The sequence below is a fragment of the Phoca vitulina genome, unplaced genomic scaffold, assembly GCF_004348235.1.
Source record: "Phoca vitulina isolate PV1807 unplaced genomic scaffold, GSC_HSeal_1.0 scaffold2, whole genome shotgun sequence".
Taxonomy (NCBI): Eukaryota; Metazoa; Chordata; class Mammalia; order Carnivora; family Phocidae; genus Phoca; species Phoca vitulina.
The window spans coordinates 60502417-60524162 of NW_022589705.1; the positions used below are offsets into that span (position 1 = coordinate 60502417).

General features: G+C 42.1%; 2 protein-coding genes across 9 annotated transcripts in view; one reads left to right on the forward strand and one right to left on the reverse strand.

Annotated features, from left to right (window-relative positions):
• The window catches only part of NRDC (nardilysin convertase), a 107727-nt gene extending 101280 nt beyond the window's left edge, over nucleotides 1-6447 (forward strand). For both annotated transcript variants that reach the window (XM_032429127.1, XM_032429133.1), the window contains 9 exons: nucleotides 51-82; nucleotides 336-474; nucleotides 2829-2876; nucleotides 3144-3196; nucleotides 3614-3697; nucleotides 4365-4455; nucleotides 4687-4803; nucleotides 5655-5744; nucleotides 5903-6447. In XM_032429127.1, coding sequence (XP_032285018.1) covers nucleotides 51-82; nucleotides 336-474; nucleotides 2829-2876; nucleotides 3144-3196; nucleotides 3614-3697; nucleotides 4365-4455; nucleotides 4687-4803; nucleotides 5655-5744; nucleotides 5903-6100 — 852 coding nt within the window. In that variant the 3' untranslated portion in view covers nucleotides 6101-6447. The remainder of the gene's footprint in view (nucleotides 1-50; nucleotides 83-335; nucleotides 475-2828; nucleotides 2877-3143; nucleotides 3197-3613; nucleotides 3698-4364; nucleotides 4456-4686; nucleotides 4804-5654; nucleotides 5745-5902) is intronic.
• Nucleotides 6448-6887: 440 nt separating this feature from the next.
• The window catches only part of OSBPL9 (oxysterol binding protein like 9), a 183447-nt gene continuing 168588 nt past the window's right edge, over nucleotides 6888-21746 (reverse strand). For all 7 annotated transcript variants that reach the window (XM_032429168.1, XM_032429160.1, XM_032429151.1 and 4 more), the window contains 10 exons: nucleotides 17412-17497; nucleotides 16065-16236; nucleotides 14741-14825; nucleotides 13834-13944; nucleotides 13489-13552; nucleotides 13224-13364; nucleotides 10330-10408; nucleotides 9465-9556; nucleotides 7765-7900; nucleotides 6888-7496 (listed from right to left, as the gene is read on the reverse strand). In XM_032429168.1, coding sequence (XP_032285059.1) covers nucleotides 7422-7496; nucleotides 7765-7900; nucleotides 9465-9556; nucleotides 10330-10408; nucleotides 13224-13364; nucleotides 13489-13552; nucleotides 13834-13944; nucleotides 14741-14825; nucleotides 16065-16236; nucleotides 17412-17497 — 1041 coding nt within the window. In that variant the 3' untranslated portion in view covers nucleotides 6888-7421. The remainder of the gene's footprint in view (nucleotides 7497-7764; nucleotides 7901-9464; nucleotides 9557-10329; nucleotides 10409-13223; nucleotides 13365-13488; nucleotides 13553-13833; nucleotides 13945-14740; nucleotides 14826-16064; nucleotides 16237-17411; nucleotides 17498-21746) is intronic.

Consider the following 21746-nt stretch of genomic DNA (forward strand, 5'->3'; position numbering starts at 1 on the left):
TAATGTCAAGAGAGCCTGCTATAGTTATTTTTTTCTCTTTTGCCTCCTAGGAATCAATGGATTTCCTGAAATATGTTGTTGAGTGAGTATTGGTTTGAGTTTTCTCTGTAGGAGTTGTATATTCCTACCAGCAGGAGGGCCTTGAGCCACAGCTCAGTTATTACTAAATCCACAATGGATGATGCTCCTTGTGGTAGGTTTTTTTGAGGCTCGTCATGTAAACAAAGTAATTCAGAAGGGACTGTGGATGGCCTGACCTCCTCTTCACAGTAGTTTGTGGGTGGGGGCAAGAGGATAAAGGCACTGCTCAGTGATCCATACTCATTCTTTTGTAGCAAGCTGAACTTCAGGCCTCTGGAGCAGGAGATGCCTGTGCAGTTCCAGGTGGTAGAGCTGCCTAGTGGCCACCATCTGTGCAAAGTGAGAGCTCTGAACAAGGGTGATGCCAACTCTGAAGTCACTGTGTACTACCAGGTCAGTTTATAGCCCCTTTACACACAGCCGTCCTCATGGCTAAGTACCTTTAGGGCACTAAAGCCTGGTGGAAGGTCCAAAGTACCTGGGAGTAGTGACCCTATGACTTTCAAGGCCCTTTTGCAGTTGCCTCTGTCGTTTTTATCCTTAGGGTCATTTGTCCTTGTGAAGCAATTGCTTTTAAAAATTGCTTCTGTTAGGGGCGCCTGGGTGGCTCAGTCATTAGGCGTCTGCCTTTGGCTCAGGTCATGATCCCAGGGTCCTGGGATCGAGCCCCTCATCGGGCTCCCTGCTCCGCAGGAAGCCTGCTTCTCCTCTCCCATTCCCCCTGCTTGTGTTCCCTCTCTCGCTGTCTCTCTCTCTGTCAAATAAATAAATAAAAAATATTTAAAAAAAAAAAAAATTGCTCCGGTTAGCGAAATGGGTCCTTTTTCAATCATAGGGCTTCATTGAATCATTCAACTACTAGTCCAGAGGGACAGAGACTGAAGAGTGGTTGGAAGTTCCTACGTGTTCCCCTGACAAAACCTCAAGTAGCAGGAGGACATTTGTTAAAAAGACAGTTTTGAAAAAGAGACAAAAGTAAACAGCCAAGCAATCAATATATAGCAAACAGAATGACTACCAGAATCATAATTAAAAGTTTCAAAGCACCTGAGATAAAGGATTTATCACCTCTCTTTTGATGGTGAATCTGAGGTCCAGAGTCCCTTACTTGCCTGAGGTCATACTAATTGGGGCTTGAATCTATTCTTTGTGTCCTCAGATCCTGTGTTCTTTCCACACCATTCTAGAAAGGTGGGATGGGGCTTAAAATAAGGAAGAGCTTTGCAACAATCTCTGTTGGCCCATAGCTTGTGGTTAATCCCACCTACTTCTAGGACAGTGGGGACCTGTGCCCGTCCAGACTGACCTCAGACTTCCTAAACTCGGGCTCCTATAGTGAGCTGCTGCTATGGTTCCTGGGTGTCCTGCATGAGGAAGTCACTTCTCTGTCAGGCCCTGTGAAGATCCGCCTGTTCTGGGCTTTGGGCAGGCCTTACTGTCTCTCACCTTGTCCTTTTATTGTGTTTCTGGCCTTGGACCTAAGTCTTCCCATAGGAGAGACCTTGCTTGTCTGTGGAGCCTCTCTCCCTCTGGCTATAGTTACTTAGTTTGTTTGCTTTTATCCAGTTTCTTAGCTTATTTTTTTTAAGATTTTTTTCTTTATATTTATTTGAGAGAGAGAGAGTGCATGAGCAGGGGGGTGGGGCAGAGGGAGAGGGAGAAGCAGACTCCCCGCTGAGCAGGGAGCACGATATAGGACTCGATCCCAGGGCTCTGGGATCACGACCTGAGCCGAAGGCAGATGGCTTAACCAACTTGAACCACCCAGGCGCCCTGTTCTCAGCTTATTTGAAGCTGAAATGACTACCAGGCTCCAAAGTTCCATAAATGATATGGCCTGGCCGTGCTTAGCCCTGTCCACATTTCCAGTGTTCTGCTCAAAATCTATAGTACTTTCCGTTATAGGTGAGATTTCATACTGTAAGACCTTGTCTGTTGAGGTGCTTTCTATCCATTACCTCTTAGCACTAGCTTCTAAAACAAGCTTTCTTTAGGGAACCACTTCCTTCCTCCCAGAGAGCATTTTGAACAGGATATCTCCTTGTCTGACTAAACAGGACTCGGGGGGCACACAGCCTTTTAGCCTCCTCCTCTAGTGAAGTGGGAAGGAACAGAAATGAGTCTGTTAGAGGAGCCTACAAGAGCCTGACTGTGGGATGTACTAGCAGCATCCTTGCTTGCTGGCCTGCTCTCTTTCATTCTAACTGCATTATTTTGCTACTCTTCAGGAGAGCCAGGGTGTGGTCTCCCAAGTGTGGTATCTGCCTCTTAGGTATTTCTCTTGTTGACTGGTTTGGGTCCCTGTGTGTGGCCTTAGAAGCTTCTATTCATACCCTTTCTATCTGAGGAATCGGTCCACATACCCTTCATTGATCCCAAATATTTCCTGCTCTTCTCCTTAGGACCTTGAACTGCAAGTACTTGACTTTAGGTTTTGTCCTTCGGGTCCTTCGGGCAGGAGCTGACAGGTTGGGTATTATTAGACTCACCTCCATGTCGGCCTGCAGTCCTGTGCAAGGGCCAAGAATACAAATGATCAAGTGTGATTTCTGTCCTCACAGATAGTCTAAGTGGGAAGGCACATGCATCAACAAAATTGTTCAAAGTATGGCAATAGAGGGTGTGATCAGCTCTCTTGGGGGAAGAGAAGAATGGGATGGATACCTGAATAAATGGTTGCCAAGAATTCTTAAAAAGTCCTGTAAGCCGTTGGATTTTCAGTTGGTCTGACCAACCTCTCCTTTCAGTCAGGTGCCAGGAGTCTGAAAGAATACACTCTTATGGAGCTGCTTGTGGTAAGTTGTAATAAAGGAGAGTTGATGTGTTCAGGAGCCTTTCTGCCTGGGAGCTAGGGACCTGGGAGGGGTCAGAGGCCTGTTTGGTAGGTGAGATGGTTTTTAGTGTTCTCACCCGGTATGAGCATGGACAGGGCGCCTGGGCAATTTAGGAAGAAGGCAGTAAGGGAGGCTGGACTTTGGGGTTATGTGGAACACTTGGGGGTTAGAAATGGAGGTTTCTCTGCTGGGAGGAGTTGGGCTGATGGGTAGTATGTTGAATTACAGATGCACATGGAAGAGCCTTGTTTTGACTTCCTTCGAACCAAGCAGACCCTTGGGTAAGTCTGCTGGCAAAGAGCACTGAGCTCAAATAAAGGTCTGGGGCTTACTTTGCAGGCTGAGTTTTATCAGATATCCTGACTGAGCAGCCTCTCAGAGCTCGCTGGTCCTTCCATGCTTTAGAGTCATACTGACTGGTCAAAACTTCTAGAATCTGCATCTTGGACTATGATCAGGTTTTTAGTTTGGTCAAGTTCCAAAGATAAGGAAAAAAGCTAGTGTGTAGTCCTCAGTTCAGGAGAGGGGTGGACACCCTAACCTGAGAATGAAGTAGATGCATACACATTTGTGGATTTTCTTTCAGGACCTCCAGGTCCAATTAAGATGTGCAGAAACCCTTCCCACTCACCTGTAGTTTCTGAGGGCAGGGCCCTGGGGACTACCTGAGTTCACAGAACTTTTCATTCTGGCTGTAGGTACCATGTTTACCCTACCTGTAGGAACACATCTGGGATTCTAGGATTCTCTGTCACCGTGGGGACTCAGGCAACTAAATACAAGTGAGTAGATGGGCCCAACTATTATTATTCTTGGCCTGGAGGTTGTCGGTGCTTCCTTAAACCTCAGGCAACTCTGACCCAATAGGGTTTGCTTCCCTTAGTCACAGCTGGGGGGGGGGGGGGGGGGGGGGGGGTGGGGGGGGGGTCATAGATGGCTTGATCCAGGACAGATCAGTAATGGTTCCAGTGGTCCTAGGGGGCTTAACTCAAGTCCTTTGGTGTCCTGTGGTCACTGTGCAGGGCTTGCCAGTGTTTCCTCTCTCCAGGCAGGCCTGAGGACAAGAAAAGCAGAGATGCGTGACCTGGCATTTATGCTAGAACCAGGGTACAAGTCTTGTTGGTCCTCAGCTTTGGAGTGGTCAAGCATGGGTTGTCATTGCTTCCGTGTTGAGGATATCAGAAGTTGGGCTAGAGTTAGGGGTTGGGTCCTTTTCTGTTCTCTTCTCTCACTCAGCTTAGGGGAAGAGTACTGAGGCCTGGAAGAAAATACTTCAGTCTCTTTCTTAGAAACATACCTTAGCTCTTTTTCTCCTTTGCATTCTGCTTGAGACCAGGTTTCTGCCTTTTGGTGCAAAATGGTGGTTTTATTAAAGCATGGGGACAGGACCCGTGGGCAGAAAGAAGTGTTGCCCTCTGCTGACTTTTAATTGAAGATGTTTTGTTTCAGTTCTGAAATTGTTGATAAGAAGATAGAAGAGTTTCTTTCTAGCTTTGAGGAGAAGATCGAGAACCTCACTGAGGAAGCATTCAACACCCAGGTGAGTACGCTGGCCTGGTCTTTTGTTCCTTTGGCCAGTTTTTGAGTTTTGTAGCCCCACCTTAACGTGACCAAAATGTCTTCCTAGCTTCATCCCTCCCCATCCTGCTGGCAGGTCCCAAGTGAAGGGATCGTAGCAGGTCTGTCACAGACCAGACCGAACAGGGTCAAGTGTGTTCTGGGGCCACTGGTGTGATGCTATACCTGAGGGTCTCTCTCTTTGGTGGAATAGGTCACAGCTCTGATCAAGCTGAAGGAATGCGAGGATACCCACCTTGGGGAGGAGGTGGATAGGAACTGGAACGAAGTGGTGACACAGCAGTATCTCTTTGATCGCCTTGCCCATGAGGTAGCAGTAACACAGTTTTGAGTATCAGAGCCCTGACCAGGACTCCTGATTTTATGAGTCACAGTCTCAAGCAAATCAATACTGTGTGGAAGAGAGCTGATCCATTTTTGTATTGGTACTGTTTTTGTGTAACGTAATCGTTTTATATTGAGGCTCAGTACAGGATTTGTGGAGGAAAAAAGGTTTCTGCTATTTAAAGAAAATTGAGAACTTCTGGTCTTTATGGAATTCCAGCTTTATTAATTCTGGGTGTTAGGTCTTTTTGACTGCTTTTAGCCCAAAGTAATAAAACCTACAAAAAGAGCTCTGGGACCTGCAGTCTAACACTCTTTGATAATATAACCCTACGTGGTAAATTAACAAAAGGACACTGAAGCAAAAGGGTCATTTAACAAGAGGTTTCAGCCCAGCTCATAAGGTGCTCCAGTTTTCCTATTAGAAGACAAACTTCTCTTCATCTGTTTCAATTGTTACTGTATTTTCTCAGGCCAGAGTATCCCTTAGCAGGTACCCGAGGTATGACACTAAGGTGATGGTGGGTTTTGGCTCCGTGTGTACTACTCAGCTGTAATTACAGCGTCTACTACCCTTTCTTGCTTATTTGCCAGCGTTAACTATTGCTATGAAACACACAAAGGTGTGTCACAGAGGCTTATTTTCATCCTTCTCTGGTGCAAAATGTTGAGGGCAACATGAAACCTGGAAGAATAAAATGATATGCTCAGGTGCTAAGCAGAACCAAAGAGTTCTAGCCTAGGGTGTGTGTTTGTTAAATAATGACCTTTTTAGAAAATGTACTGCTTGTCTTTTATAGCTTTCTTTTTTTTCCTGTATTCCGTTTCCCCTGTAAGATTGAAGCACTGAAGTCATTCTCCAAATCCGACCTAGTCGACTGGTTCAAGGCTCACAGAGGACCAGGAAGTAAAATGCTCAGCGTTCACGTGAGTATGGTGAACTAAGCTGTAGCTCTGTCCTTTCCAGAGCAGTCATTTAGCCCAGTTACCACCCTCCGAGTTTGGATTGGGACTAGAAATTCTAACAGGTCTTTGCCCCTATCTGGTCAGCATATTTCTCACCGCAAGTCTTTGGCTTCTTTCAGGTTGTTGGATTTGGGAAGTATGAGCTAGAAGAGGATGGTTCCCCTTCTGGTGAGGATTCAAACTCTTCTTGTGAAGTGATGCAGCTGACCTACTTGCCATCCTCTCCTCTGCTGGTAGACTCTACCATCCCCATTACTGATATCAGGGCTTTCACATCAACACTTAACCTTCTCCCCTACCATAAAATAGTCAAATAAACTGCAGTCTCGTCGGCCTGAAGCATTGTGTATTTAAAAATGTGTTTTTGTATTTTATGAAGTTACACTACTACTAGTGCCATAGAATTTTTGCACTGCTATCATAGAATTTGATTTATACTCCTCCTACCCCCCACATTGTGACTAACAAACCAAGAGTTACTGTAGTGGCTGGCAGATGATTGATAGAAAGTAGCAGGGTGTGCCAAGTGACCAAAAAGCTTGCAGGAACAGTTTGACAAGCCCTGGCCTGTCCTGGTTCCCACATGAAGAACCTTGAGAGGCCCTATGTAACTGATATCTTAGTGCCTAAATGCTAGGTGCTAATACATGTGTGTGTGTGTGTGTGTGTGTGTGTGTGTTTAATGTACTTTTAAATAAAGATAGATGATAGTTCTGTAATGCCCTACAGAATGAGCCATTTGGTGCTGTGGCATTCTTTTTTGTTCGTTTCAGTGTGGGGTGGGGATCTAAAACCCTCTTCCTAAACCCTCTAAGGCAATAAAATATTTTTGGATAAAATGTTGGGAGCCCTACGTGTGCTGTATGAGAGTTCAAGGAACTCTGGAGAATAGAATAGCATGGTGGGGGCTAAACACAGAACACAGAGTATAAGGGAGGGTTGAGAAAAAGGATGGACCCTCCATTGTTTTAGGAGAGTCCTTGTGTAAAGCGACTTAGCTCCTGGATTCAAGGTTGCCAGATAATAAAAGAAACACATTAAAAAAAATTTGGAAAAATTACTTTATGAAGCCTTAAGAAGCACTGAGTATAATTAAATATAGTCCAGAGTTAGATACAATTTAATAATAGTCCAATTCCAAAACAAAAGTTATAGGTGAGGGCATGAAATTTCCTAACACTTGATTTTAATACGTTGCACTAAGTTTCTAAAACAACTAAGAGGAACCAATATTTACAGTAGATGGAGTATTTATGAAAAATCTGGCATCAGGTGTGTGTGTGTATATATATGTGTGTGTGTGGATGTATATCTTAACAGCCGTACTAGGTGTGCAAGGTTTAAGACCGGGATTTATAAATGCTTTTCAAAGCATGGGGTTTGGGGAAAAAAGCAGATATCTTGTTTTCAAAACCTGAAGTTTTTCTCAGGACTGAAGTCAAAATTGTAACTGCCACAGAAAAGGAAAAAAGGGAAGCTTTTCTCGCTTTAATTGTTCATCTGCATCAGAAAGTCCAGTATCCCTGAGATAGGAACCACTGCAATAAGAAGGGAGTGAATAGGTTCTCCCAAAGGAAGATTGTTGCTTAATTATGCCTATTGCCCTGGTCGTCAGATGTAAACTTTGCATTTCCCAACCTAATGCTTGGCAGCACCAAGACGTTTCAGTAATGGTTCATCGTAAACCCAACATTCTCCATCTTCATGAAATAACTGTAAAAGAAAGGGGGAGAATTCAGTTACTCACCTTCTTTGTATGTCTACAAATAATATCATACTTTTTATTATTCCATGTCTTCTCCCCCTCACTACATTAAAGTGAGTTTCAGGCAGGGACCAGGGCTCACCCTGTTCATCACTATGCTTATTTAAAAGTGGTTCACTACTTCAGCATTCACTGAAATGAATGAATGACTTACAGCTCAGAGTTCAGGGGGAATAGCAGCTGGTAGGGTGGGGCCGGCTCCCCAATCAAGCTTACCCTTGTCTCCCATTGAATTTCCTTCTCCTTCCTTTCCCGAGCTTCTGCTCTTTGTCTTTCTTCAAGTCTATGCTTGGCTTCGGTTGCTGCATCAATGTCTCTGATTTTTAAGTTGAAAGTGACATCCTTCCAAAGGCTAAAGAAAAGAAGTCAAGGCACTGAGTACTAGATGGACAGAGGAGTTAGCAAACTGGAGACTGAAAGTCTAGAGCCTGACTGAATATAGCATAATGAAAGTGTAAGTCAAACGGTTTTAAGTGTAGTTCACAGACTGAATCTCCTTAAAGTGGTACCAAGGCACTGGAATAAAGGACAGAGAAATGGACTCAGAAGATTCCACTGCTAGTGTCAAAGGAAGAAAATAAAGGACGGGCAGAAAGCTAGATACATGGTACAGACTACAGAGAAGAAAGAACACAACTGAAATCTGGGATTTTACTTTTGGCTCTGTCTCTAGCTAGCTATGCAACTTTGGGGGTTCATCATTCACCTTTCTAGGGTGTGAGTTTCCTTTAGTATAAACCAAAAGGGTTAGATCAGGGGAAAGAAGTGCCGTTTCAGAAAAACTCCCTTGAAAAATGAAATCTGGAGAAAGTCTGAACCAAGAGCATAAGGGTCAAGAGGTAAAATGCAGAGACTTATGGGGGTAAGAGATGTGGCTTCTTCTCAAGGCCTGGAAGATGGTAACTAGGTAAGTCTAGTGTCACTTTATAAGGGAAGACACCTAGGGACCAGAGAAGTGGCCATGCTTAAGATCCCCCTGTGGTGAGGAGCAGAGCACAAATTTCTATACATTTCCACTTATAAATACGAGCAGGCAGGCCAGGCAAGCAGACTGTTAACAAGTTAGAGACAACAGTTGGGTAATCATTTGTAAGATCCTCTTCCTTCACTTAAATGCACTAATATGCTAAACAAAGAACTTCAGTGTGTGATTCTCATACCACGGATAGATCCTGATTTTACTGTAGCAAATGGGAAAGGAAAAATATGTTTGAAACTACTGGAAAATTGAATACCAACTAGATATTTGATGATATTAAGGATTTTTTTTTTAAGATTTTATTTGACACAGCAAGAGAGGGAACAAGACAAGCAGGGGGAGTGGGAGAGGGAGAAGCAGGCTTCCCGCTGAGCAGGGAGCCCGATGTGGGGCTGGATCCCAGGACTGGGATCCTGACCTGAGCCTAAGGCAGACACTTAACGACTGAGCCACCCAGGTGCCCCAAGGATTTGTTTTTTCAAAGTGTGATATTGTGGCTAGTGGTTTTTAAGTCAATTTAGAGATACATACTGAAATACTTCGGGATGAAATTTTTTTTAAAAAGTTTTTTGCAACGAAAAGACCTGAGGGTCTTTTGGGAACCTCACTGCCTTCTCTTATAAACCACAAAGATGGTGATAAGTCTGCACACAATACTTATTATATCCCAAGCATCATATATATAGTACGTCTTTATCTCATTCAGTCCTCACATCAACTCTGAGGTAGTTCCCATTTTAGGAAAGAAGGCAAAGAGAGGCTAGCTTACAGTCATGGTTAAAAAGTTAGTAAGTGGTGGAGCTCCATATGAACCCAGGTATTCAGAATTAGTCTGTGCTCTGTTATACTCTGCTGTTGTGTCTCCAAAACCCAGCCCTGCCTTTGCCTAGCCATTAGCAAGGACATCGCCACAATAGCTCTAGCAAAGTCCTCTTACCAGCGGGATTCATACTCGTTCTGATCTTCCAACTTCCTCACTTTCTTCTTAATTATAGGCAACTTCTTGGTATCTATAAAAACTGCATTTTCCTAGAAAATAAGAGGTAGGTAGATGTTTTATTGTTCAAACTGTTCTGGGAGGAAAAGTCAACTCTTCCTAGAAACGTTTAACAGATTTAATAGACAAATCCCACATAGGAATAGGATGTACAGACAGTGAGTTTCATATGCTACCTTCAGCTTAAAATATAGTGGTGTATCTTAAGTCTTGGTAGAAGCTCAACAGAGGTTTTCAATGTGGCTATGTGCTATATGCTCAATATTAATCTCTTATGAAATTAGACCCATAAACTAATTCTAATGCTAAATGCTGAAGTGCTTTTTACATTTCAAATTCTCCAAGTCCAAAATCCAGTTCGTTGGCTCCTCCTGTTAATCCCATACCACCTTCCTCCTACTTTTATTAGGTACTGTTTGCAAGTTTGAGATCAAGGACTATCTTACTCATTTCTGTATCCATGGTGCCAGGCACTAAATACATTTCTTATAAAAAGTCAAGTTGTGTATACAAACACAAATTAGTTTAGCACTTAATTTTATAAACATACCACCCATTCTAATGATATAGCTGTCATTTACTGGATATTTACTATATGCCAAGCGTTAATATTTTTTTTACATATACTGAGTGTTCTGAGAGGAGAGGGGAAAATAAAACTCACTGTACTACTGGGGAAGAGGTGGGGGAAAGAAAAGGATTTCCCTGAAGAGATGGCATTAGAGTTGGCCTTGGTATTTAAATTTCTGGATGAAAGGCTACAATTTAATGTAGCCTAAAATAAGTGTAAAATATAGCTTCTTACCCCTGTTGCATATTTTGCATACATTACACCATTCCATTCCCCTTCAACTGAGCAAAAAGACTTCTTGTCATTTGGAGAACTAAATAGAAAAGGAAACATTTCTGTTAGTCTTAAGTTGATAACTACCGAAGAATCTGGTCGGAGCAGAACATGGAAGAGCAACTGAAGTCTCGGGGTAAAAGCAGCTTAGTGGAACTGGATTTCCCTGAGCCAACTCTTAAGAATGAGGCCCCTAAACAAGATGCTAATTTAGAACTCAAGATCCCATGAACAGGGGATAGGAGATGAGCAAGAGAGCCCTGTGCTGGGGGTACTGGGGCCGCAAAAGATGAGGGATGGTCCCTGCCCTCAAGCTGTTCGCAGCCTAGTTGTGGAGACCTCGCCACTGAGATTCTGGGTGGTAAGTGCTATGGGGAGTTAAGGTCAGCAATGGAGATCAAGGGCAAAAGTGTTGAAATGAAGGTCAGAGAAGGTCTCACTTAAGGATTAACACTGGAGACCAGGCTTTTCATCCTGAGGAAGGATCCTGAGGTCAAACAGTCCAAAGTATCCTGAGGTCCTAAGGTCAAACAGTTTGACCTCTTTTCCTGAGGAAGGATCCTTTCCTCAAAAACGCCAACAGGCCTCTACTTGGACATGACAATGGTATGTATGGCAGGTATGAAATTTGGGAAGTTAAGCATCACAGCAAAGAACAGGTTAGGAAGGGTAAGGCATAAACACAGGAGGAGGCTATAAAAGAGGTCAGAAATAGAAAAATACACCGGGTAGGATGCAAGCTGTCATCACGGGACTGAAACAAGTTTCCTCTATGATTTAGGGGCTTTAGGAGAAGGCGGACAATAGGGAAGAAAAATGGTAGAATCCCACATTTACGAAGTCATTGTGCGGTGCTTCTCAAAGTATGGTGGGGACTCCTGAGGGTTCCCAAGACTCCCAGGTCAAAACTATTTTCATCATATTAAGACACTACTTGCCTTTTTCACCCTCTTTTCCCCGCAAGTGTACAGTGTTTCCCAGACGCTACGCCAGAGACTGACAAGTAGGAGAATCCAACTGTCTTCTACTAATTGTATCAGAGATTTGCAAAATTCAGAAAATGTACTATGCCTCTCCTCTCAAAAATGTTTTAAAGGCAAGTTTTGGAAAAGTTTCTTCTTTTTCATAAAAATGCTATTGTCATTTGTAAATGAATATTTTAAAGATTTATTTATTTACGAGAGAACGTGTGCGCGCGCAAGCAGGGGGAGGGGCAGAGGGAAAGAAAATCTTTTTTTTTTGAAGATTTTATTTATTCATAAGACAGAGAGAGAGAGAGGCAGAGGGAGAAGCAGGCTCCCCGCTGAGCAGGGAGCCTGATGCAGGGCTCGAACCCAGGACTCTGGGATCATGACCTGAGCCGAAGGCAGACGCTTAACCATCTGAGCCACCCAGGCGCCCGGGAAAGAAAATCTTAAGCAGACTCCACACTGAGCGCAGAGCCTGATGTGGGGCTTAATCCCACAACCCTGAGATCATGACATGAGCCAAAATCAAGAGTCGGATGTTTAACCAACGAAGCTACCCAGGCACCCCTATTTATAAATATTTTAAAATCTTGGGGCACCTGGGTGGCTCAGTCGTTAAGCGTCTGCCTTTGGCTCAGGGTCCTGGGATCGAGCCCCGCATCGGGCTCCCTGCTTGGTGGGAGCCCTGCTTCTTCCTTTCCCACTCCCCCTACTTGTGTTCCCTCTCTCACTGTCTTTGTCAAATAAATAAAAGCTTAAAAAAAAATCTTGTCTTAATTTCTAATATAAGAAATATTAATGGATATTATCTGATGTAGGACAAAAGCACTTTGGGGCTCTTAGTAATTTTTAAGTGTAAAGGAGTCCAGAAACCAAAAACTTTTGACAGCCACTTAGCTAGTACAATCCTTCATCTCATGCTCAGATCCCTTATTTGAAGAGTCTACCAAGCGCTCTTTCAGTTCCCAACTCTGAGGGTAGTCTTTCTACTATATATGGCTATTACTGGCAGAAGATTCTGCTGAGCTAGCAGCTCCTACTGGTGCTGGTTACCTCAAAGGAACACTGAGAAGCAGGCCCACCCATGTCTTTGTTCTGGACATCCTGATTTCCAACACCTCCTATTTTGGGGGTGCAGATGCATTCCAGTGGTGACTTGTGCTGCTCTCTCAGCTCTACCCATATTCTCTGATTGCAGTAATTTTTTAGATTTTACACTGATCTTTAGTAAACTTCATCATGTGTTCATGGTCCTTCCCGCTCAAGATTTTTTTGGATGCTAATTATGTCATCCCAATTATTTCCCTGGAAAACTGGTTAATCAGTCATGTATCTTCCATCTGTAACACTGTTCCCAAGGCGGCCTCTCAGGAAAGACAAAGTCCTGCAGATTTTCCTCTTCCAGGCGGATTCTGAATCCACCCAACTGACTGTTACTGAGACAGCACAGTTGTCTTCATCTGACTCTAGACGAAACCAAGCCAAGATGTGATGGTTACTGTTTTTCCCTAGTAAAGGCACAGAAAAAAGGACTGAGGATTTGGGAGACATTACGGTGGGAATCATCATAGCGTCTACTGTACAGACTAGCCCATGCTTCAACTGAGTCAGGAATCCATGATCTGCATTAGCTGGGCAATCTGGGAAGACTCCTCTCAGGCTCCTAGGAAGGAAATCCCATCAATCAATGACTGACTTCTGTTCTGAACCCAGATTTTAGGTCTCCTTCTGATATGGGATTTTAGGAAGAGACAGAACATACAGGATGTGAAACAAGTTTACAAACAAAACCATTAAAACAGTCAATTCCTAATAAAAGTTACAGTTCAAGACAAAAGTATTTCAGAGAAGCAAAAGAGAACTGAAGCAGAAAAACAAAATACCTACAAAATCTCAGCAGTAATTCTGTGCTTCTTGCCCCCATAGAAAGGTTTAGTGTGGAAGACGATATTTGCACTATAGCCAGTTTTGGAACAATTGATATTGCATTCTCCGCCTAGTTCCACCCAGGGCACTGTGAGGATAGACCTGCAAAAAAAAAAAAAGTGCAGGTAAGGCTGACAGTTCAGAGGACAGAAAGGAGGGGTGTAGCTTAAGGAACAGCAGCCTCTGCTGCCAGCTGATCAGAGGAAATGGACACAGCTCTACTTGCCTTCCATAACCATTGGGGAATGTGAGAATATAATGTTCATCATAATCTAGACACGAGACGCAGCCTGTAGAGAGAAGGGATAGAATCTCTGATGAGCAGTGTCAACTGGCCAGAAGACTTTATCGTCTGATTGATGGATACTCCAGGATACTCCATTCAATTTAAGGAAAATCAATCTTGCACCCTCCCACCTCTGTTCTCATCCCCAATACATATGCTTATATGCAAACAATGACATCCAGTCTGGCTTTCTTGGTGCCATTTCCCCTCACTAGACAAGGGTCCAGCACATATTAGAATAAAATTCTATTAACACTCTAGTATACCCCATGCCCAGAGACTTACCCTGCCCTATGTTGTGCACCCCAATCGACATGCCAAGAAATTTTGACTTGGTCCAGATATGAGCATTGAATTGTATCTTCTTGTTAAAACACTCAGCATAAAAGGCTGAAACTGAACAGAAATTTTCAATTAGTGCACTACATAGCTAGAGTCACCTCTCCAACTCAACCTGGAGAAAGAACAGGCGTCATGGGGAAAATCCTTGTGTCCCTCAAAGAATAGCCTCAAATGAGGCCAGGAAGTATGTAACTGCCTTTTATACTGTTTCTCCCAATGCAAGCACCACTTAGGGCCATACAGGCAGGAACTTCCCTGAACCATGAGGCTGTAGCAATCCTGGAGGCTTAAAATCTTCTGGTCAGCAAGCATGTTCTTGCCCCAGCCCCAACCTGGGCCCATCCAGTATTTCCAGTCTTAACATTGTTGAGCAAATAAGACATTAAGGATATGCATTCTCTCCACTATGTCAGGAATATACTGTGTAGAGACTACATCTTATTTATATAAACTCTCAAAATTGCTGGGGTCTCTATAGCACAGCTCGTTATGTATTAAGATGACTTTAGAAGGATGACAAGTTAGCTTCCCATATCCCTGCTTTTTACACACACAATCAGTGGAATGAATAGAATCTTTGGCACTTACACAAGAAAGAGACAGGTAGGAGGAACCAATCTTCATAAGGTTAGAAAGATACAGGCAGCCATAAAACCAATACTATAGTGAAATCAGCTATGGAGCTTTTGTTTATTATTTTTTTAAAGTAGGTCCATGCCCAACCCTGAGATCAAGAGTTGCATGCACTACCAACTGAGCCACCCAGGTGCCCCAGCTATGGAGCTTTTAACGACCCTCTTTAGACAGAAGAGTTTGAGAATGGATGGTGCAAAGGAGCTCTGTAACTTACTGGGTGGATGATGGGAAACCTGTTCAGCCACGAATGTCACACAGTTTTTGGAAACCCAGGGAACCGGTCCTTCTGAAACTAGCTCCTGTAAGCAAATATAACATTTTCTTTTGATGTGCAAACACAAGTGACACTGTGGATAATCTAACAATCGGAGTCTCTGCCTCCCAAGGTGGTTAACTGTTCTCTCCTCCACACACCCAAACCACCTTACACATACTTTTATTATGGCACTTAATTTCACTACTAGAATTACAGCTTTGTGTCCGTCTCCCTTGACTAGACCTCCCTAAGACATGCTTGAAGGCAAGCATCGATTGCCTAACCCAGAGCCAGGCGTGGCACAGATGAGTCACTTATCAATGTCCGCCAAATGAGTAAGAACAGACACATTACACTGCCTCTGTCTTCAGTAAGGACCACATGTAATGAATTACACGGAAAGGGAGAGATATGGAGATTTCATGGTGTGCTCAAAGGCTATTATGTGCCAGGCACTGTGGGCTAGGGCCTCTTCACATTTGCTTGAGTCTTTCTTCTTGGTCATCTTTCTCAAACCAATCTCTAGATGTTGGGGCCCTGGGGACTCAGGTCTGGATATCTACACTCTTTTCTAGCTATGCTGTCTTACTAGGTAAGTTCACCTAATTCCGATAAATGCCATCTAAATATATTAAAATCTCTAAAAGCCCCATTTCTATCCTAAACCTCTCCCTTTAACTCCAGACTCTTAAAATTCTGACTCCCTACTTGGCAACTCCACTTACATGTATAACTCATACTTTATATTTCAAATTAGAGTTCTTGATTTTTCCTTCCCCAAATCTAATTTTTTTCCTTTTCTGTAAATGGCAGCAACCAATTGCTGAAGCCCACATGCAGGGTTCATCTCTGACTGTTGCCTTTCTTTTACCTCCCCAGTCCACCTGTAAGTACTACCTCCACAGTACAGCTTGAATCAACCATGTCTCTCTGGAATAATGCCAAAACTTCCTCAGTGGTCTCCTTGCTTCTATTTTTGCCCCTTTCTGATTTATTTTTCACAAAATCATTACAGTGATCTTTTTAAAACAAAAATGCAATCTTGATAAGCCACAAAGTTACTATTATGGCCCACAAGGCCATGCATTACCTGATCTCTGAATCTCATCTCATGCCACTCCTTCCCTGCTCACTATATCTAGAGTATGCTGACCCAACAACACTGTTCTTCTGTGGGTGCTGACCATCTTTTGATTACTATCTTTACCATTATTATCTACCCCCAAATAAAATGAATCAGTATGCAATTTAAGATCACTAAAAACATCAGTAAAGAACTCACTGCATTCTCTTCAGTATCATTTGGCAATGTCCAGTGACACTGGAAGATTTCCCCTAAAATGGGGTTGTATGGCTTTTTGGCAACCGATCCTTTCCTTCCTGCGTGAAAGGCAGAGAGGTACCATTTCACAACCTGAACCATTCGATCTCTGGCATCCTTCTGGTCACTAATGCTGCAAGGCAGAAAGACAAAATTTAATGTCTTGCTTTCTGACAGGACACACGCTGATGCTGCACTCCTCGGCATGGTCCACCGTAAGCCAGGCAGAGAGGACTCAGGACCAAGAGATTTTAAAACTGAGATATAACATACATGATTAAACACATTAGTCTTAAGTGTTTGGGTCGATGAATTTGATAAATGTATACAGTTAACCCTTGAATGACACAGGTTTAAACTATGTGGTTCCTCTTACATGTGGATACTTTTTGATAAATACAGTAAAGCACTGTAAATGTATTTTTCCTTATGATTTTAATGTTTTCTCTAGCTTACTTTATTCTAATAATACAACATATAACACATATAACATACAAGAATATGTTAATATTGTTTGTGTTATCAGCAAGGCTTCCAGCAAGCTATTATTAGTGATGATTTTGGGGAGTCAAAAGTACAGATTTTTGACTACGTGGGAGGGTAAGCATCCCAAAGCCCCACATTGTTCGAGGGTCAACTGTATACCAGTGTCAGCCAATGTGTCCACCCATCATGAAACCTCAAAGTGATTTGTATCTGGCTCTAGTAAACCACAGTCCAAGGCCAAGCAATGCAATCAGAGAAGATGGATTATAACACCCAGCTATAAAGAAAAATTTCCTGCTCCCGCTGAAAAGCGATGTGAACTCGCCTCGTTGTAAATCAGTGCCAACTTTACTTTCCCCTTTGCACATATATCTACTATTGCAAGCTAATATTTAAAAGTTATGAGTCAGTCTGTAATCTGGACACTAGACTGTAAGATCCTCAAGGGCAGACACTGACTTTTTCTTTCCTGGCAAACACCAGGTGCTTTAGAAAGGATTGCTAAATTCAGATAACTGAATTTTGTCAGGATATAGTAAAAACAGTGATTACCAATCCCTGCATCAAATAACCTCCAGCCTTGGCTCTATAAACACTGGCTACCTATTAATGGGCTCTCAAGATTTTTTAGCGTCTAACTTGATTGCCTGACAACATCACCACCATATAATCTAAGCAAACAGGCATCTAATATAAACAAAATAATGCCTTTTCTCAGAAATGTCTGAAAGGTAAAAAGGAAAAAAGGAATCCATCTATCCTGTACAAACAGAAAGTTACTGAGTAACATTTTAAAAATTGGAAACTACGGTGTTCAAATACCTCACAAACAGGTCCGGATGTGCAAAAAAGTCTGCATACATTTCTAAAAGAGATCTTCTTTCAAGAATGAATGTTGGAAGAACTACCTGAAAAACATACACATTTGACCCTTCAGGATCAAATTCCACTACAGATAAACAGATTGCTGAATTGCTTTAAAAAAACAAAAACAAAAAAACCCCAAAACCAAAAAATCTCATTCCAATCATGGTAATACCCACCACGTACTGCCCAGGCATGCTTCTGATACCTACTTCCCAAACTATTCTGATTCAGATATGCCCATTAACCTGCCCAGTAGATGGGAAACAAAGAACAGATTTTGAATGTTCAGATTGTCACTTCCTCTGTGCAATCTCCCTAAAGCTCCTGAATCAGAATAACAATGACAAACTACACTCAGTAGCTACCCTCTGATGCCTACTACCTGCTGGGGCATGACACACACATTATATTACTCTAAAGTGTACAACAATCCTGTTCTGAAGAAATTATTATCCCTGTTTTACAGTCAAGAAAAATGAAGCTCAAAGAGAGAGAAATTTTTTCACTGCTCCATACTGATGTGGAATTCAAAACTGGGTCTGACACTGAGGGGTCTGTGCACTTTCTAATGCTGCTTCTCTATGATCATTAGTTGTATTAGGCAATTTATCTACTTATGCATCTGTGTTCTCAAATAATGGAAGGACCACACTTACACTTGCATTCATGACTACTATTACACAGCAAGAAATTTTTAAGTGAGCATTAAAGGAATAAATAAGAGAATAAAGATGGGAATCAATGAACTCTTTCTACAATGGGGCTGAGCCCATGAAGAAAAATGCTGACAGGCTAGGAATGTGGCAGAGGAGAAAAAAATAAGAAACTGGAATATGGAAAGAAGGAATGAGAAAGATTAGGAACAACCAATTAAAAAGAGAAGAATTTCATTAGGAAATGTAAGCATTGTTTTTGATATCTATCAGATTATAAATTATTCATTATGGAGCACCACAGTAAACAAAAATTCCCTTAAATTTAGTAATGACTGTGTATCTACTCTATTCAACATCCTGTGTTAAATGCTGTGGAGAAGGCAAAGGTAAGGATGAGAGAATACCATCAGTATTTAAATTTTAGGTGGAATATTGGGGTGCCTGGGTGGCTCAGTCAGTTAAGTGCCCGACCCTTGGTTTCGGCTCAGGTCATGATCTCATGGTTGTGGGATCAAGCCCTGTGTCAGGTTCCACGCTCAGCACGGAGTCTGCTTGAGATTCTTCCCCTTTCCCTTTCCGTCCCTTTCTATGCTTCACTCCTGCTCAGCACGTTCACACACCCTCTCTAAAGAAATAAATTAAATCTTCAAAAAAAAAAATAAATTTTAGGTGGAATGTGACAAACATACAAGAGATGTTCAAAGTTCCTAGAAGTTCAGGAGAGGGAAAGATCATGTTCTGCTGGGGGACCAGAATGAGGGCAGAGCTGGGAAATGATTCACTGACATGGCACTAGACAAAAGCCTTAGATAGGACTACGACTGTAATACAGGAGAAAACAGAAGAACAAGACATGGACATGGTAGGGGAAAAAAAAAAGACAGAGACAGGAAATATGTGTGACAGGGATTAACCAGTTGACCACTGTGGCTGGGTATATAAAGATTATATAAGAGACTGACAGAACACAGCTTAGAAAAGGACATTATGGCTCTAACATTTAGAATGTTTATAATCAGACTCCAGAGTTTACATTTTAAGTAAACAGTTTCCTATGTATATTTCCTTCCTATGTATGTTCATAATCTAAATATGGTTAGACTGGTAGGTAAGCTTATGTGCTGACTTGGTGCAACCAACTTCTTATCACTCTTGAAGAACACAGAAATTAAAAACCGCCAAGTAAGAATGCTGAATAACAGAACAGGGGTACTTTTTTTTTTTGAGAGAGGGAGAGAGACAATCCCAAGCAGGCTCCACCCATGGCACACAGCCAGAAACAGGACTCAATCTCATGACCCTGAGATCATGACCTGAGCCGAAATCAAGAGCTGAGCCACCGAGGCACCCCAGAAGTAAATACTTTTAATATATAAATAGCTCTTACAACAAAAAGATTACTATTACCAGCAGAAAAATGGACAAAAGAACTGAACAGACAACTCAAAAAGAAGAAATAGCCAAAAACCAAAATTTGATGATAATTAAAAAAAATTTTTTTTTCTCCCTACTTAAAATGTTTTCTTGAGAACTCTCATTCAACAGATCATCTTCAATGTTTTTAGCACTATACTGATACATGCCATTATGTCAAGTAACTGGAACAGGGCTAGCTTGTCTTCGACCTGGGTTCAAGTACTTACTTTGCTGCCACTTAGGTGTAAGGAAGCCCTGGAAAATTAACTTGACTTCCCTAAGTTTGTGTAAAAGGAGTCTAATTACATGCCCTGCTTATATCTTAGAACTATCCAACTGAGGTAAATGGGATGTGACTTTATAGTATTTGCAAACACTACAAAGTACTTGGGAAATAACTTTAGAAAGTATCTGAAGTGAGAAAATCCATTTTATAAATAGGAGAATGAGATAAAAATTTATGGCACTGTCAAGCAGAGAAAGACAATTATCATATGGTTTCACTCATACGTGGAACATAAGGAATAGCGCAGAGGACCACAGGGGAAGGGAGGGAAAACTGAATGGGAAGAAATCAGAGAGGGAGACAAACCATGAGAGACTCTGGACTCTGGGAAACAAACTGAAGGTTACAGAAGGGAGGTGGGGTGGAGGGATGGGGTGACTGGGTGATGGGTATTAAGGAGGGCACATGTGATGAGCACTGGGTGTTATATGCAACTAATGAATCACTGAACACTACATCAAAAGCTAATGATGTACTATACAGTGGCTAACTGAACTTAATAAAAATAATTATGGTATTACTGTAATATTCTGGAATGCATAAAGGCATCAAGATTTCAGAATCTGTTGGCAATCACAGCCATTTGTTTATGCCAGTAAAGATTTCTAAAATAGCTCATTTTTAACATTTTTGGTAAACAAAAAAACTATTATATATCTTTCATAATATAACAAGCTTATAGTGGCTATGGACCAAATACAGATTATCTGGCAGAGAAAATTATGTGAGGCAAGGTTTACAAACTTGATTGTGGCAGACACTTTTGGTTGCCTATGCACATCCCTGCTTCATCCTTAGTAACAGAATTCTGATCCAGTTCAGGCTCAGGCTCTAGGCTGCCATGAGAGTCACAGGGTCCTTCCAGATCTCAAGGGGTGAATGTGGATTAATCTATACCTATCATTTAACCTCCCTTGCTAGTGACTGGCTTAGGCGCCGGCACACGCATAACTCTGGCCAACAAGATTCAGTTGGAAGTCTGAGGGGCCGGGGCGCCTGGGTGGCTCAGTTGGTTAAGTGTCTGCCTTTGGCTTGGGTCATGGTCCCAGGTTCCTGGGATCAAGCCACGAGTCCAGCTCCCTGCTCAGCGGGGAGCCTGCTTCTCCCTCTCCCTCTGCCTGCCTGCTTGTGCTGTCAAATAAATAAATAAAATCTTTAAAAAAAAAAAAAAAAAAAGGAAGTCTGAGGGGCCACTTCAGGAGAACATCCTTCCCTAATAACAACAACAATAAAAAATCCATGAAAAGAAATTATTTTTCTGCCTCTTGACATTATTTGCCTAAGGATGGGCTGACTGGAAGTATGACACCCATTTTGCAATGACAAGGTGACAAGCCTGAGGATGCAAGTCAACATGCTAAGGATGGACGAACAGAGAGACTGAAGGAACCTAGCTTCTTTCTCACACACAACTGATTGAATTAATCAGTCCTAGCACTACTCTACTTCTAGCCTTCTCATTATATGAGCTAATAAACCTGGTATTGTTCAAGTTATCTTCTGATGAGTCTTCCATTACTGAAGACCAAAACCGATCACGGTGGAAGATATAGAAAAGAAATATTCAGATGTCAACATCTAAAATTAAGCTCTAACTCACAAATCTGAAGTGACAATTCTGCTCTATCACTGAAAAAGTTCTGGGACAAACCTAGAACATTTCTGGCAAGTATGTTGGATTACACAAATACATGCTAGCCTTGTGTTTCTGTTCTCACTTAGATCTGAGGTAAAGGGTTTTATTATAGACACTTATTAGAAAGATTATGGATTAGTTTTTTCCTCAATAGCCTCTAAATCCAAAACCAAAATGAAGCTGACTGGTGTCAAAGAGTATATAGCACTGGAGTTGATTTGGTTGTAACAAAAGTGAGAATCCTAAATTTTATTAACTTTCTAAAGCCAGAGAGAATAATAATAATCTAACCAAGA